The sequence below is a fragment of the Hemitrygon akajei genome, chromosome 16 (assembly GCF_048418815.1).
Source record: "Hemitrygon akajei chromosome 16, sHemAka1.3, whole genome shotgun sequence".
Classification (NCBI taxonomy): Eukaryota; Metazoa; Chordata; class Chondrichthyes; order Myliobatiformes; family Dasyatidae; genus Hemitrygon; species Hemitrygon akajei.
Genome location: NC_133139.1, coordinates 62065812 through 62080953, shown reverse-complemented (window position 1 = coordinate 62080953; position 15142 = coordinate 62065812). Strand labels below are relative to the sequence as shown.

The 15142-nt window shown below is 42.7% G+C and overlaps 2 protein-coding genes across 2 annotated transcripts in view; both read right to left on the bottom strand.

Annotated features, from left to right (window-relative positions):
- c16h19orf53 (chromosome 16 C19orf53 homolog) overlaps nucleotides 1-15142 on the bottom strand; it is a 355432-nt gene that overhangs the window by 43023 nt on the left and 297267 nt on the right. The window lies entirely within an intron of this gene.
- LOC140740103 (AP-1 complex subunit mu-2) overlaps nucleotides 1818-15142 on the bottom strand; it is a 63223-nt gene continuing 49898 nt past the window's right edge. The window contains exons 10-12 of the mRNA XM_073068997.1: nucleotides 15009-15134; nucleotides 13698-13773; nucleotides 1818-11312 (exon numbers count right to left, since the gene is read on the bottom strand). Coding sequence (XP_072925098.1) covers nucleotides 11290-11312; nucleotides 13698-13773; nucleotides 15009-15134 — 225 coding nt within the window. The 3' untranslated portion in view covers nucleotides 1818-11289. The remainder of the gene's footprint in view (nucleotides 11313-13697; nucleotides 13774-15008; nucleotides 15135-15142) is intronic.

The window sequence follows — 15142 nt, the reverse complement described above, 5'->3', positions numbered from 1 at the left end:
TATGAGAGTGTCAGTAGCAGTATACTGTTGTATATTTAACTATATACAATAAACTTTATGTCACCTTGTACATCGACAGAACACTTGTTTAAATCTGTGAATATTGTGTTAATATTATTTTATGTACTGTATAGGGAATATGTACTGTGTCCTTGAGGAGCATTGTTTCATTTAGCGTATTCGGGTCTACAGTTGAATGACAAATAAGCCTGAGCTTGAACCTGAGAAGGGCAGGACTGGCAGCTTAATGTTGCAATTTCCTGATGTTTTAGGTATAACAGAGGAACAGGTGTTAACTTTTTGGCAGCAGTGCTTAGAGGGAATATTCTCGAGGGATGATCTATTCGGGAAAAACGTAGAAATAAGAAGGAGATGGTCACCTTGGTAGGGCCATGTTATAGATCCCGCCAATGGTCAGCGGGAACTTGAGGAGCAGATGTATTGAGAAATTGTACATAGTTGTGGGAATCATTGTCACTCAGGCTCCCAGGACCAGGGCAGATCCTACTCCCTTGGAAGTTTGTGCAGTTTCAACATACCATCTAAAACTGCCAAACTTCTATAAATGCACATTGGATCGTATCCTGTCTGGTTGCATCACGGCCTAGTATGGAAATAACAATGTCCAGGAACTGAAAAGCCTATAAAAAGTAGTGGATCCAGCCCAGTCCATCTCAGGAAAATCCTCCCCACCACTGAGCACATCCACAAGCACTGCATCCATCATCAAGTCCCTCCACAATCCAGGCCCTCCATCATCCAGTCCCTCCACAATCCAGGCCATGCTCTCTTCTTGCTGCTGCCGTTGGTAAGGTACAGGAGCCTTAGGTCCCACACCACCAGGTTCAGGAACAGTTATTAACCTTCAGCCATCAGGCTCCTGAACCATAGTGGATAACTTACCTCAACTCTGAACTGATTCCGCAACCTGCAGACTCACTTTCAAGGACTCCACAACTCATGTTCTCAGTATTATTTATTTTTTATTTCTTTGCTTCACTCCGTCTACCACAGGCAGGATTTTCCAGTGACCAACCATTTTCAATTCCACTGTCTGTTCCCATAAGTCAGTCCATGGTCTCCTCTACTGCTACAATGACACCACTCTCAGGTTTGGGGGAGCAACACCTCATATTCTGCCTGAGTAGTCTCTAACCTGATGGCATGAGCATCAATTCTAGTAATTTCTCCCCCTCCCCTTTCACTGTTTTCCCCTTTCTGGCTCCCCTCTTATCACTTCTCTTTGTCTCCTTCCCTTTCCCCCATTGTCCACTCTCCTCTCCCTTCAGATTCCTTCTTCTTCACCGCTTCACCCTATCACTTCCTATTGCCACCCAACCACCTTCCCACTCATCTGGCTTCATCTATCACCTTCTAGCTTGTATTCCTCACCCCTACCCCCAACCTTGTTGTCCTGGCTTCTTCCCCATTGTTTTCCAGCCCTGATAAAGGATCTTGGCCTGAAAAGTCAATTCTTTATTCATTTCTGTGGATGCTGTTTGACCTGTTAAGTTCCTCCACTATTTTGTGTGCATGTTGCTCTGGATTTCCAGCATCTGTAGAATCTCTTGATAATAAGTCACAATCAAGTTTATTAGTATTGCCTCATTGTGGAATTTATTGTTTCAGAACAGCAGTACAATGCAAAGACATTAAATTACTACGAATTACATAAATAGTGCTTAAAATAGAGTAGCACGGTCTGTTCAGAAATGTGATGGTGGAGAAGACATTGTTTCTGAATCAATGAGTGTGGGTCTGCAGCTTCCTGTACCCCCTCCCTAATGGCAGTAAATTCAGCTTGAAACCATACAAAATCCAGTAACAACAAAAACTTTTTTACTTTTATTAAAATCAATAGACATTAGTTTCAGTAACAATCAAGTCCCTTCATCAGTCAGTATGAAGTTACAAAAAAGTTTCGACCAAATGCATTTTAGATATTTATTCTCAAAATATAAATAGCACAACCAACCTTCTACATATGATTTTCTACAATCTACAGCAATAAATGTTTCAGCGATACAAACTAGATACCAGTGAAAGATGAATCCAGCTGTTTCAGCCATTAGTTTGCTTTGATAGTGGTAAACATATGACTTTTGTTCTGCCTTTCTCTCCACAGATGCTGCCTGACCAGCTGAACATTACTACCATATTTTATTCTTCATTCTGAACTCTGGCATTTTCACTCTGCCTAAAAAATGGAGGAAACTGAAATTACAGTAACCTTACCAATATGTGCAGGCTAACTTTCCCACTGAAACACAGTGTGCCAAGGATAGTGCCATGTGACCAGATACATAAAACCCCTCCGACACCATCAGTACCCTGGTCCTCAAGCGTGATTCACAGCAGAACGACCCAATCATTTCCAATCTGGTTGTCAGTATGTACCCAGGAGGGTATTTTGAGGTCCTGCACTGGAACAGTACCTTTTTAAATTTTATTTTTATTTAGAGATACAGCATGGTAATGGTCCCTCCAGCCCAACAAGCCTGCACCACCCAATTACACATGACCTAACCCATATGTCTTTGTGGGAGGAAACCCACGTGGTCATGGGGAGAACGTACAAGCTCCTTACAGAAAGTTGCCAGAATTGAACACAGGCCGCTGTCGCTGTAATAGTGCCACTATGACCACTTTGCTCTTGTGCTGCCCGTAGACTGGTCCTCAAGCTTGATTGACAGGAGAACTACACAATCAGAAGCTGGTTTAATATCACTGCCACATGTTTGTGGCAGCAGTACATTGCAATACATAATAATGAAATCACCATAAATTACAATAAGAAATATATTTTAAAATTGAATTAAGTATTATAAAAGAGAGCAGAAAAATAAGAAAAAATATTGAGGTAGTGTACATGGTCGTTCATTGTCCATTCAGAAATCTGATGGCGGAGGGGAAGAAGCTATTCCTAAAATGTTGACTGTGTGTCTTCAGGCTCCTGTACCACCTCCTTGATGGTAGAATTGAGAAGAGGGCAGGATCTGGGTGGTGGGATGTATCACCTCTACAGAGGATGTATCGAGAGTATCCTGAGCGGTTGCATTACTGCCTGGTTCAGAAATTGCACCGTCTCGGATCGTAAGAACCTACAGTGATAGTGAGGTCAACTGAAGGGATCATCAGGGTCTCGCTTCCCGCCATTAGACATTTACACCATACGCTGCATCCGCAAAGCTAACAGCATTGTGAAGGACCCATGCACCCCTCATACAAACTCTTCTCCCTCCTGCCATCTGGCAAAAGGTACCAAAGCATTTGGGCTCTCACGACCAGACTGTTTAATAGTTTCTTCCCCCAAGCCATTAGACTCTTTGATTCCCAGAGTTTAGACACACACACACACACCTACCTACCTGAACACCACACCACTCCCTTTGCAATTTTTACTAATTTCTTTCTCAATTTCTGCTAAAACATTGTTTACATTTACATCATTTATTACTATATTGTAATTTGCTCTTTACTGTGCCTATTGTCTTGTTTATTAATTATTGCACTGTTTTGTGCACTTTATGTAGTCCCGTGTAGGTCTGAAGTCTAATGTAGTTTTGTGTTGTTTCACGTAGTCTAGTGTAGTTTCATGTAGCACCATGGTCCTGAAAAACGTCGTCTCATTTTTACTGTGTACTGTACTAGCAGTTACGGTTGAAATGACAATAGAAAGTGACGACTTGACTTATGGATGCTGTCTTTTTGAGGCATCACCTTTTGAAGATGTCCTCAATGCTGTGGAGGCAAGTGCCCATGATGGAGCTGACTGAGCTTGTATGTTTCTGCAGTGTTTTCCAATCCTGTGCAGCCACCTCTCCATACCAGTCAGTGATGCACCAACTAGAATGCTCTCCATTGTACATCTGTAGAAATTTGCAAGAATCTTTGGTGTCACACCAAGTCTCCTCAAACTTCTGATGAAATATAGTTGCTGTCATGCCTTCTTTGTAATTACAATATGTTAGGCCCAGGATAGAATTTCAGAGACATTAAAACCCAAGAATTAGAAACTGGTCACCCTTTCCACTGATGATCCCTTTGTTACGAAGCATGAAGTGGCCCAGAGATCAGTGGGTGGCGTTGTTACAAAGTGTGTTAAAAGGGAAGGCACAACGGGCATATGCGGCGTTGTCTGTGGAGGAGTCTGAGAATTACGAGGAAGTAAAACAGGCCATCCTTCGGACCTATGAGTTAATCCCTGAGGCATATAGACAGAAGTTCAGAGATTTAAAGAAAGTGTGGAATCAGACGTATGCAGAGTTTGCCTATGAGAAGGGTGTGCTCTTGGATCGCTGGTGTGCGGCAGAAAGGGTGGAAGAGGATTTCAATCATTTCAGGGAGTTAATTCTGATTGAGGAATTTAAAGGTTGTGTTCCGGATGATATCCGGACGTATTTGAACGAGAAGCTGAATAAGTCTATATCAGAATTTGCCAGGTTCGCAGATGAATATGCCCTAACCCACAAGACAAAGTTTTCCTCGAATAAGAGTTACCAGAAAGTCTGTAGGAACGGTAGAGAAAGCCCACCGGCTGAGGTAGAAATTAAGCCGGGAGCTAGTGGTAAAAGGAAGGAGGAAGAAAGGCAGGCTGGTAGGAGGGTTGCTGGTTTGACCTGTTTTAATTGTGGAAAGGTTGGTCATATTGCATCTAAGCGCTTTGCTCTGAGGAAGGAGACAGGAAAAGGGAATGCAGCAGTCCCTACAGGGTGTATTGTGTTGATCAGCAAATCGACGAGAAAGCCCCAGGTAGATAAAATACCAGAGGGGCGTGAGAAATTTACTTCAGAAGGGACCGTGTCTGTGAAAGAGGGAGAAACACCAGTTCCAGTGCGGATCTGGAGAGATAATGGAGCTGAGCAGTCATTGATTCTCAGTAAGGTACTAGATTTTGGTCCTGAGACGGGAGAGGTAGTTTTGAGAGGTATAGGAAAAGGGACAGAAGCTGTACCTTTGCATGAGATCATTATAAATTGTGATCTGGTATCTGGACCAGTTGAAATAGGGGTACGGCCAGAATTACCGAGAGACGGCGGGGACGTCCTTCTGGGTAACGATTTAGCAGGTGGTGAGGTGTGGTCAGCAATGAAGCTTACGAGCAAGCCTGTGAGTGCTGAGGACCCGCCCCTAGATTCCAAGATCTATCCCGCATGTGCGATCACTCGCAGCATGTCGAGAAAGGCAGCTGAGAAAGAGACCAGTTTAAATCAGTCCAGTGTCGATTTGGCTGAGACGTTTTTACCGACCCTGTACCAAGAGGGGTTAGGGGATGGTAAGACGGAGAATAGGGAGGTGAAAGAGAGTAAAGGAGAGGAGGTAGACCTACCCTTAGCCAGGAGGGAATGTATAGAGGCACGGAGTAAAGATGAGAAACAGATAAGGGAGTTAGAAGGTCCAGGGTTGGACATGGATGATCTGTCTGGCTTGACAGAACTGTTTGAAGAAGTTGAAAATTTTAAATGTGTTCCCGATAATGATATAAGGGCAGTCCTCGATGAAAAAGATGCTGTTACCTTGAAGGAGTCTGCTGGGTTAGCAGATGAAATTGTTTTAACCCGCAGGGTTGAGTTTACTCCGGATGGGAGTTGCCCAGAGAGTAACTGGGAGGATCAGGGGAATTTAGAATTTGAAAAGGGGACAGGTATTGAAAGCCTGGAAGAGGCAGATGTCCCGTGTGAGTGTGTCCAAGATGTGGATGCACATGGTACTGAACCTAGTAATGAAACTCAGGAAAAGTCTGAGGTATCTGATTTAGTTGAAAAGGAATGCAGTCCTTTTGGGTCAGATGGACTTGGTTCAGTGAAGAAAGGGTTAACCTTGGTACCAGTGGGAAGTGAGAATTCCCAGTTGTTTGTGTTAGAAGGTGTGTTAAAAGTTAGTGAGGAGAAAGCTGGTGATGTGAATATTATTATTGAAGGAGAAGGGAAAAGTGTAGTTCCTAAATTGAATAAAGAAAATTTAAAATCTGGATTGGTTTCAGAAGCAGTAACCAGGCTGAAGGAACAATGGCTTGTTAACAAGGTGCCTGTGAATCAATTACAGTTTGATGTGGAATGTAAAGGTAAACACCTTGCAGATGTTAAACTGAAAACTAATTGTGTGGAAGTTCAGAAGATGGGCCAAATTTGGAAAACATTGTTGATAAAATAACTCCTATGAAAGGAGTATGCGAAAGCCTATTCCACACTGGTGAGCAAACTAACCACGTGAGAGTTAAATGGAAAAGAGGCGAAGGTTGACAAAATGCCACATTAAATAACAGGATCTGGTTTTGAGGGATTTCGACAAAACATGTAAATAATAAAGACAACACCCTGGAAGATTGACTGTTGAGTTTAAAAGTAAAATAAAGATTAGCATTTGCATAAACTTTTATAATGTACTACAGAATAATCACACATGTATTGGTTCACCTTTTGCAATATATACTTAAGATCACAACCCTTTAGTTCTGTTTTTGCTGAAGGAATAAAAATAGGTGGTTATTAAATTGGAGTCTGATGCTACAGGAATTTATTAAGGTACAAGATATTAAAGGAAGTGACAATGTAATCACTAACTGTTTAGATGCTCAGTTGAATGTATATCTGTATTACTCTGTAGTTAAAAAAAACTCTTTTGTATTGTGTTAGATTCTGTAATTCTGTAAGACTCTGTATTAGTTAATTTTCCCCTTTGGTGAAAATTCTTAGAAGGATGGGGGTGTTACGAAATATGAACAACTCTGATGGGCAAAAGGGTACAAAATCGCCAATGCCCCCCCCCCCCCACTTTTGGAGAATCGCAAATCGCTACTATTTCGATGCTGTTATCAAGGAAATGAGAGAGACACAGGACAGCTGCCAGGGCAGTTGTTATTGATAACAGCTCATGAAAATTAATGAGAGACAGCTCAGAGATGCACAAAGTGGGATGTCTCCTACTAACAAAAGAGAGCGGAACCATTGATTACTGCTATTGTCTTTTGGAGAAGGTTTGTGTACTTGGTACTGTTCTATTCATTGAAACCTCTCAGGAGACAACCAGGGTGGGCTGGTTCGATGGGTTACATCATCTCAACCTGATTGACACCTGAGACCCCGTGAGTGGGGATAAAAGTGGGGTCTGGGGTAACACCCCTCAGACGCACCAGGAGAAACGCTAGTGAGCATCAGAACCCCCACGAGACAGGGTGGGAGACCGGAAACCGAACGAAGGGTCGGGAAAAGTTTAACTCACAGTGTTTTTGTAGCGAGACCAGTGGGGGCTTGTGTGTGTGTGTCCACCCTTGCCTGGGTGACGAGTCCACCACGGAAGAACGGTCTAGCTAAAGGACGGAGGGGTCACACATGAATGGCCACAGCAACAACGGATCAGTCAATAGCTATTACTGTTCTCTCTCTCTCTCTCCAACAATTGAAACACCGCGACCAACAACTACCGTAGCCTGCATGAACTGAACTTTATATTTCCATCTGACAATTCATTATCCCCTAGACAACGATAGAGCTTGTTTCTTATTGATTATTATTATACCCACACTTTTAGGTTTAGCATTGCTGACATAAATTATCTGTATATTGGCATTGATATTATTTTTGTATATTTTTACTAATAAATACTGTTGAAAATATTATCACCAGACTCCAATGGACACTTCTATCTTTGCTGGTAAGACACCCAGTTACGGGGTTCATAACACCTTGAACAGGATTCATGTGTGTTCCCTCAACTTCTCCTTCCTGAAATCCACAATCCTTACTGACATTGAGGTCAAGGTTGTTGTTGCAACACCATTCAACCAGCTGATCTATCTCACTCCTTACACCTCCTCATGACCAGGTGAAATTTTGCCAACAATTGTTGTGTCATCAGCAAATTTGGAGTCATGGGTGTAGAGAGAGTCGAACAGGACGCTAAGTATGCCTTCTTGAGGTGCACCAGTGTTGATTGTCAGCGAGGAGATGTTATTTCCAATCGCACTGACTGTGGTTTCCTGGTGAGGAACCCAAGATCCAGTTGCTGAGGGTGGTACAGGAGCCCAGGTTTTGTAGTTTGTTGATTAGTACTGCGGGTATGATAGTGTTGAAAGCTGAGCTGTAATCACCAAACAGTAGCCTGCCATAGGTATTGCTATTGCCCAGGTAATCCAAGGAGAGTCAATGCAATTGCATCCACTTTAGACCTATTGTGGCAATTGGCAAATGGCACCTTGTCCAGGTCCTTGCTTAGGCTGGAGTTGATTCTGCCCATAACCAACCTCTCAAGCTCCTCACACTAAATATGACTGCAAATGGACAATAATCATTGAAGCAGCTCACCCTGTTCTTCTCGAGCACTGGTATGATTGTTACCCTTTTGAAGCAAATGGGAAACTCTGACTGCAGCAGTGAGAGATTGAAGATGTCCTTGAACACGCCAACCAGTTGGCTGGCACAGGTTGTCAGTGCCCTACGAGATACACCATCAGTGCCTGACATCTTGCGAGGTTTCTCCCTCTCAGAAAATGTTCTGACATCAGCCTCTGCGATCACAGGATCACCGGATACTGCAGGAATTCACACGTGTGGTTTAATTCTCCCCTTCAAAGCATGCATGAAAGGCACTGAGTTTATCTGAGATCATTTGCAGTCTGGTTGTCACTCTGTGTCCCAGTAGGTGTGAAGATGTTCTGCAACAGAACTGGCCAGGCAAGAAATATCCACACTTGGGAAACACTTATGGACAAAGTATATTATGAATGTTACTCTTTTCTCCATGTTTGACTCTAGATCAAGAGGGTATCAACCATGATTTCACCAAACTATTCAAGGGACCACCACCAACTCCTGCTGGTATCCCTGTTCACAGAACATACGTAGACAACATAGAACCAGGTGCTTCAGCCCACAATATTTGCATGGAACACTATGCAGCATTATTTTCTTTTGGAATTATTGTGTTCTTTCTGTTCACCACTCATCTAAATCCTAGCTTTATTTCTCACCAGCAACATTGTCATGTAGAAACAAGAGCTTGCCTCTTTCACTGAGAGGTACATGGGTTACCTGACTAGGATCTGACAGGAGAGAATGCAAAAATTCATCTTCCCACAGATAATTTGATGCTTTGATTGTCTACTATAATTTGGAATTCCAATTTACCAAACAACTTCAGCAGATCAGGCTGCTTCTATGGAGGGGATAAATAGTCGACGTTTCAGGCCGAGGCCCTTCATCAGGACTGGAAAAGAAGGGGGTAGAAGGAGAATAAGTTGTGGGGAGGGGGAGGAGTAAAAAGGTGATAGGTGAGGGGGAAGGTGGGTGGGTCGGGGAGATGGTGAGAAGCAGGGAGGGGAATGATGGAATAGGTGAGGTAGAGTGGACCATGGGAGAAAGGGAAGAAATAGGAGCACCAGAGGGAGGTTTCTTATTCATAAATGTACTGGTCCCCAAAACTTCATAGAACCATTGAAAATAGCTATTCTGTCCACCCTATCCCTACTTTCCATCCCCTTTGTTAATTTCATTGGCAGCTTTTTTTGCTTGGAGTGAATGGGGAGATGCAAGGCTGTTGAAAGGATCCTGCACTAAAAATCTCTCTCCAAACCTTCTTGATGAACAGACAGAGATTCAACAGAGTTCAAGCTCATAACTAGAGAACAGAATGGGGTCTTACCACCAAGATCAACTGAACATTCTGCAGCATGGCATAGTAATTGGACTGTGAGGCTGGCAATGAACTTGGAGTTCAATTCTGGAGTTTGGCATACTGATGTCAGCTCCACCAAGGGTCGTGCTAAGGATCAAGGCCTGGAGGTTGATTGGAAGTCTGAAAGACATAACCCAATGGCTGAAGACTGTAGACCTGTGTGTCTGGGTGGGTGGGAGGGAGGGAGGAAGGAAAGTGGCTTGTTTTGCTGTTGTTGCTTTGTCACTTGGTATGTTCTGTTTTGTAGTGTCCTCTGTTGTTCTGCTGAGCACGGTGGGTATGCTATGTTGACGCCAGAGTGTGTGGTGTCACTTGCGGGCTGCCCCGGCATATTCCTGGATTGTGTCGGTTGTTACTGCAAACTATGCATTTCACTGTATGTTTCAATGTTTATCTGAATCCGAATGGTAGTTGTCCCTATTACAACCGTGAGATGAAGCAGCTGTCCTGTGTCTCTGAGCCTGCATGGTTAGTCTGTGGATTTAGAAACACAGTCGTTGCTGGCAATCCCGCCACAGAGTGCCTACCACAACCACCGTTAAGTGTCTCCGTTTTGTTCTGATGTAATGTTCTGACCTGAAACTTTAACTCTGTTTCTCCCCCTCCTCCCCTGCTGAGGATTTGTAACAATGATTTTGGATTTCCAGATGGGAAGGTCATTCAACATGCTAGACCCAGAAGTGGCAGTGATCATTGACGGTTTATAGCCAGACGTGGTTAAGAACTTTGGGGGAGGCTGGTAAATAATGTGATATATGGCCACTCTTCCTGAAACCATCAAAGTGAAGTCCAATTCTCAGACTAGGCTGCGACTTGACCATCAGCTCTGGGTTGTTGAACCCATCATTTTAAGATTAGAGTTAACACAGTCAGGAGTAAAATGGTGGAAATCTGCAATTCCCGCTCAGAAAGACTGTGGATTCTAGGAATCCTTTGACATTTTCCAGATAGCATTAGGCAGGGATGAGAAGATATGGAGTGAAGGTGTACAACGACGGTTTAAATCAGGCAGGGGATAATTCCGTAGGAGATTCCCTTAAATCATTTACCCTCCAATTATTCTTAAGTGGTGTGGATAACTTCACTCACCTCAACTCTAAACTGATTGCACAACCTCCAGACTCACTTTCAAGCACTCTACAAATCATGTTCTCAGTATTATTTATTTACTTTTTATTTCTTTTTTTGGTATTTGCACAGTTTGTCTAATTTTGCACATTGGCTCTTTTTCAATCTTTGCATTTTTTTGTCATTCATACTATTGTATTTTTTTGTTCTACAGTGAATGCCTGTAAGTGTTTGGCGACATATGTGTACTTTGATAATAAATTTACTTTGAACTTTGAGAAGGCTTAAAGGTCCCTCTCCGTTGCAGAACTAAAAGCTTGCTCAAATGATGCTGAATCATGGTCTTCCAAGGATATTTTCTCTCCTGGGGTTAACTTTGGAGGACCGTGTGCTGATAGACTTCTGAAACTGTAGGTGTCTGTCCTTAATTATTGCACAGTTAGCTAAACAGAACAAGAGTTTAAGGCACTCGCCACAACAGTAATAAGTAGCCCGATTCAAACCAATGAGAGGAAAATTAGGAGAAGTTTCCTGAATTCATCAAAACTTTTAGTGTGTCCGCAGTTGGTAATCTGTAAAATAAGACACAGAGTTAAACGAGTATCTGTTTTCAGAGAGGAATCCATTCAAACAGTTTGTAAAATTTGAGATCAGTTTTTGACATTTTTTTAAAAATAATCACTAAGTTTAGAGAGTACCGTAACTGTATTTACAAAATAATCCAAGGAACCTCAGTTTTACAAGGGAAGTTTAACCCTCTTTCCCACACCGATCTCACTGTAAGGCGAAGCACTGGATATTTCAGGCTACCACAAGTTTGATCCCAGTGGACAGCCAGGGTGGTGTTAAAGATCTACTTTAATGGAACCTGAATCTTCAGCCTGGTATTCAATGCCCCTTTTGCTTACTTGGGTGTAGAGGAAAGCCAACTTGATATTGTCCACCTCTGTTAAATAACCCAGAGTCAACACGTGAAGAATCATTCAAAGACAGCTTCTACCCTGCTGTTACAAAACTATTGAACACTCCTAGTATGTTCAGATAGACTCTGAGGTCAAAAGTCTAACTTCTTATGACTCTGCACCTTATTATCTGCCTGCACTACACTTTCTCTGTTAACTGTAACACTTCATGTTCTGTTGTTTTCCCTTGTACCACCTCGATGCACTGATGAGATAAAATGATCTGTCTGGATGACATACAAAAGCTGCTTTTACAGCTCAGGGTGTTCCAGAGTCTGGGGTTCCATTCTGGCACCGTTCTGTAAGGAGACTGTACGTACTCCCCATGGAATGCATCAGTTCTTCCCCAGTGTTCTGGTTTCCTCCCACAGTCCGAAGACGTACTGGGTAGGTTAATCGGTCATTGTGAATTGTCCTGTGATTAGGTGAGGGTTAATCGAGGTGGTAGGATTGCCGGGCGGTGTGGCTGAAAGGGCAGAAGGGCCTACTCTGTGCTGAATCGCGAAATAAATAAAGTTTTCACTGAACTTTGGTACATGGGACAATAATCAATGAGTTTACCAGTTTGTTAACTGTCTTGTTTCACAGCTGAGTACAGAACCCAGGCGGTCAATATTAGGTGATGGAGGTGATTAAAACCAGTGAGGTGAAGGGTTAAAGATTTAGCAAACTATGTTATGTGGTAGGATGATTTATGATTGAAAATTTTCACTATGGAACAGCAGTTTATGCTTCAACTTCATAGTTTCAGTGAGTTGCATTAAGCATGTTTTTGGTGAAGAATTATCATTATGGGCAATTGAGGAGTAAATTCTTCATGGTAGACAGCTTTCAATGTTCCGATTTTGATATGGGCTTAGCAATTGTTGGTGTGGTGTGATTTTTAAATAAAACTCACTATAATTCAGTGCCCCTTGTGCTTGCTTGTGTATTGAGAGAAGCCAACTTAATGTTGTCCACCATTGTTAAATAGCCCAGCATCAATTCATGAAGCATTATTCAAAGACAACTTCTACTAGCTGTTATAAAACTATCGAGCAGTCCCCTAGTATGTTAAAATGGACTTTTGACCTTACAATCTACCTCATTATGACCTTTCACCTCATTGTCTACCTGCACTGATAAAGAGGAAGATTAGTTTTATTTGTCACATGTACAACACAATATACAGTGAAATGTGTTGAACTTTCTCTGCAACTGTAACACCTTATTCTACATTCTTATGATCTTCCCTTGTGCTGCGTCAATGTACTGTTGCAATGAAACAACCTGCATGGACAGTATGCAAAACAAAGATTTTCAATGTGACATGATACCTGTGACAATAATACACCAATTTATTAACTCAGCAATGGGCATCTGCAACCAAGAAGCATCTTCGGGATTCCTACTCCATCGCCATCAGAAGGGGAGATGTTGTATAACCAAATGTTGGCCGAATTATGTCAGACGTTCCTTTACTCTCACAGTGCGGATAAGGTTCCATTATGGACCAAGGAAGAACAATGACAGGAAATGCAGCAGAAAGAATCTCTCATAGGTGGCTGACTGACATATCTTCCTCTTAAAAACTGTTTAACATCAATAATTTATGTGTGTTTTTAGATCTTTTCAGTTCATTTAAAACTAAGGGTTCTTTTCTTATATGTGAAAGATTTGAAAATATTCTTAATAACAAAGATATTTAAGAACTATTACATCTTCCACAGCTGGCCAGGTTGGAGATGGGCTTTTCCAGCTGTTAGGGAGAGAGCCACCTCTCCAGGCACTTGTCCATTTGATGCCACCAGGTTCTGGGCTGGCTTGGACCAGATGAGTGGAGGTGGGGAGAAGGGCTGAGGGAGGGTATGGCACCTCTGTGGGAGAGGGTGTTCCTGCTGGAGAATCAAAAATCGGACCAATTTCCACACGTTTGGACAGTACAAAGGCCCCTCTTTGACAAGCGGTACATTGTCCCATTTTATCCTTCCCCATCCCTGCTGCAGTTGCACTAACCTCCACTTTGGGTGATGTATCTGACCCAGGGGAGTGCCTGGTAGCCACTCTTCTCAATAATCTTCATGTACCTCACCTACAACATCGGGAAACAAGCCAAGTGTTACTCACTGGACCTGTCAGAGAGGCAACAGAATACAAGAACATTGAACATAAAAGATAAAACGTTACAGTACATATCAGGCCCTTTCAACCCACAACACTGTGCTGGCCTTTTAATCTATTCTAATATCAACCTTAACCTTCCCTTCCACATGGATATTGAGAAATGGAGAGCTACTAATGGATTTGCCTCTACCACCGTCCCTGACACATCCTCCACTGTGTAAAAAAAACTTAGCTCTGACATCTCTCCCATAAATTCCTAGCCTGCCTAACCCTTCCATACAACTCAGACCCTCAAGCCCTGGCAACCTTCTTTGCACTCTTTCTAGTTTAGTGACATCTTTCCATTAACAGCGTGACTCAAACCTGCACACAACTATCTCCAAATTCAAACCTCACGTGGACCAGTATTGGTTGGCTTCTGTCCTGCTCTGTTTAACCTGGTCAGCCTTGCGTTGATAGAACATAGAACAGTACAGCACAACAACCTACTCCAAGATCAACCTGACCCTTCACTCCAGCATAGCCCTCTATTTTACTTTCATCCACATGCCTATCTGAGAGTTTAGGTGCCCCTTATGAATTAGCCTCTACCACCACCCCTGGCAGTGCATTCTCTGTACCTACCACTACTCTGTGAGAAAAGCTGCCTTTGAACACCCCTCTTAGAATGAATGTCGTTCTTAGGTGCTGCTTGACCTGCTGCATTCCTCCACATTTTGTGTGTGTTCATTTGCTATCCCCCCATACTTTCCGCCAATCAATCTTAAAATTATGCCCCCTCATATTAGCCCTTTCTGCCCTGGGAGAAAGTTGCTGGCCATCGACTATAGAATGCCTCCTATATCTCATACACCTCTATCAAGTCAGCTCTCATCCTCCTTTGCTCAAACTATCCTCATAAGACATGGTCTCTAATTCAGGCAGCATCCTGGTAAATCTCCTCTGCATCCTTTCTAGAGCTTCCATATTTTTCTTATAATGAATTGACCAGAAATTAACACAATACTCCTAGTATAATTTATGTTCATTTTAATATTAACTTGTCTCTCTCTTGTACTGTATTGCTGCCAAAACTAACTTTTGAGTTTTGAGCTACCTGCCCATTTTTGTCCTGGTGAACATCGAGCAATCCAAATTAGCTGATGGTTTGGAGGGACAAGTTTCGACCTGCACATTGGACACCACAGATACACCAGCACTGACCTGTACCCCTGAGACGGTGAAGTAGGGGATCTCGAATTTCACGGTGATCGGTGGCCTGCCTTCAGTGTTCTCATTCTCCACACTTGGCAGGCCAAAGTGAGCACGCATCAAGTATTCCTTTCCCCCCTATCCAG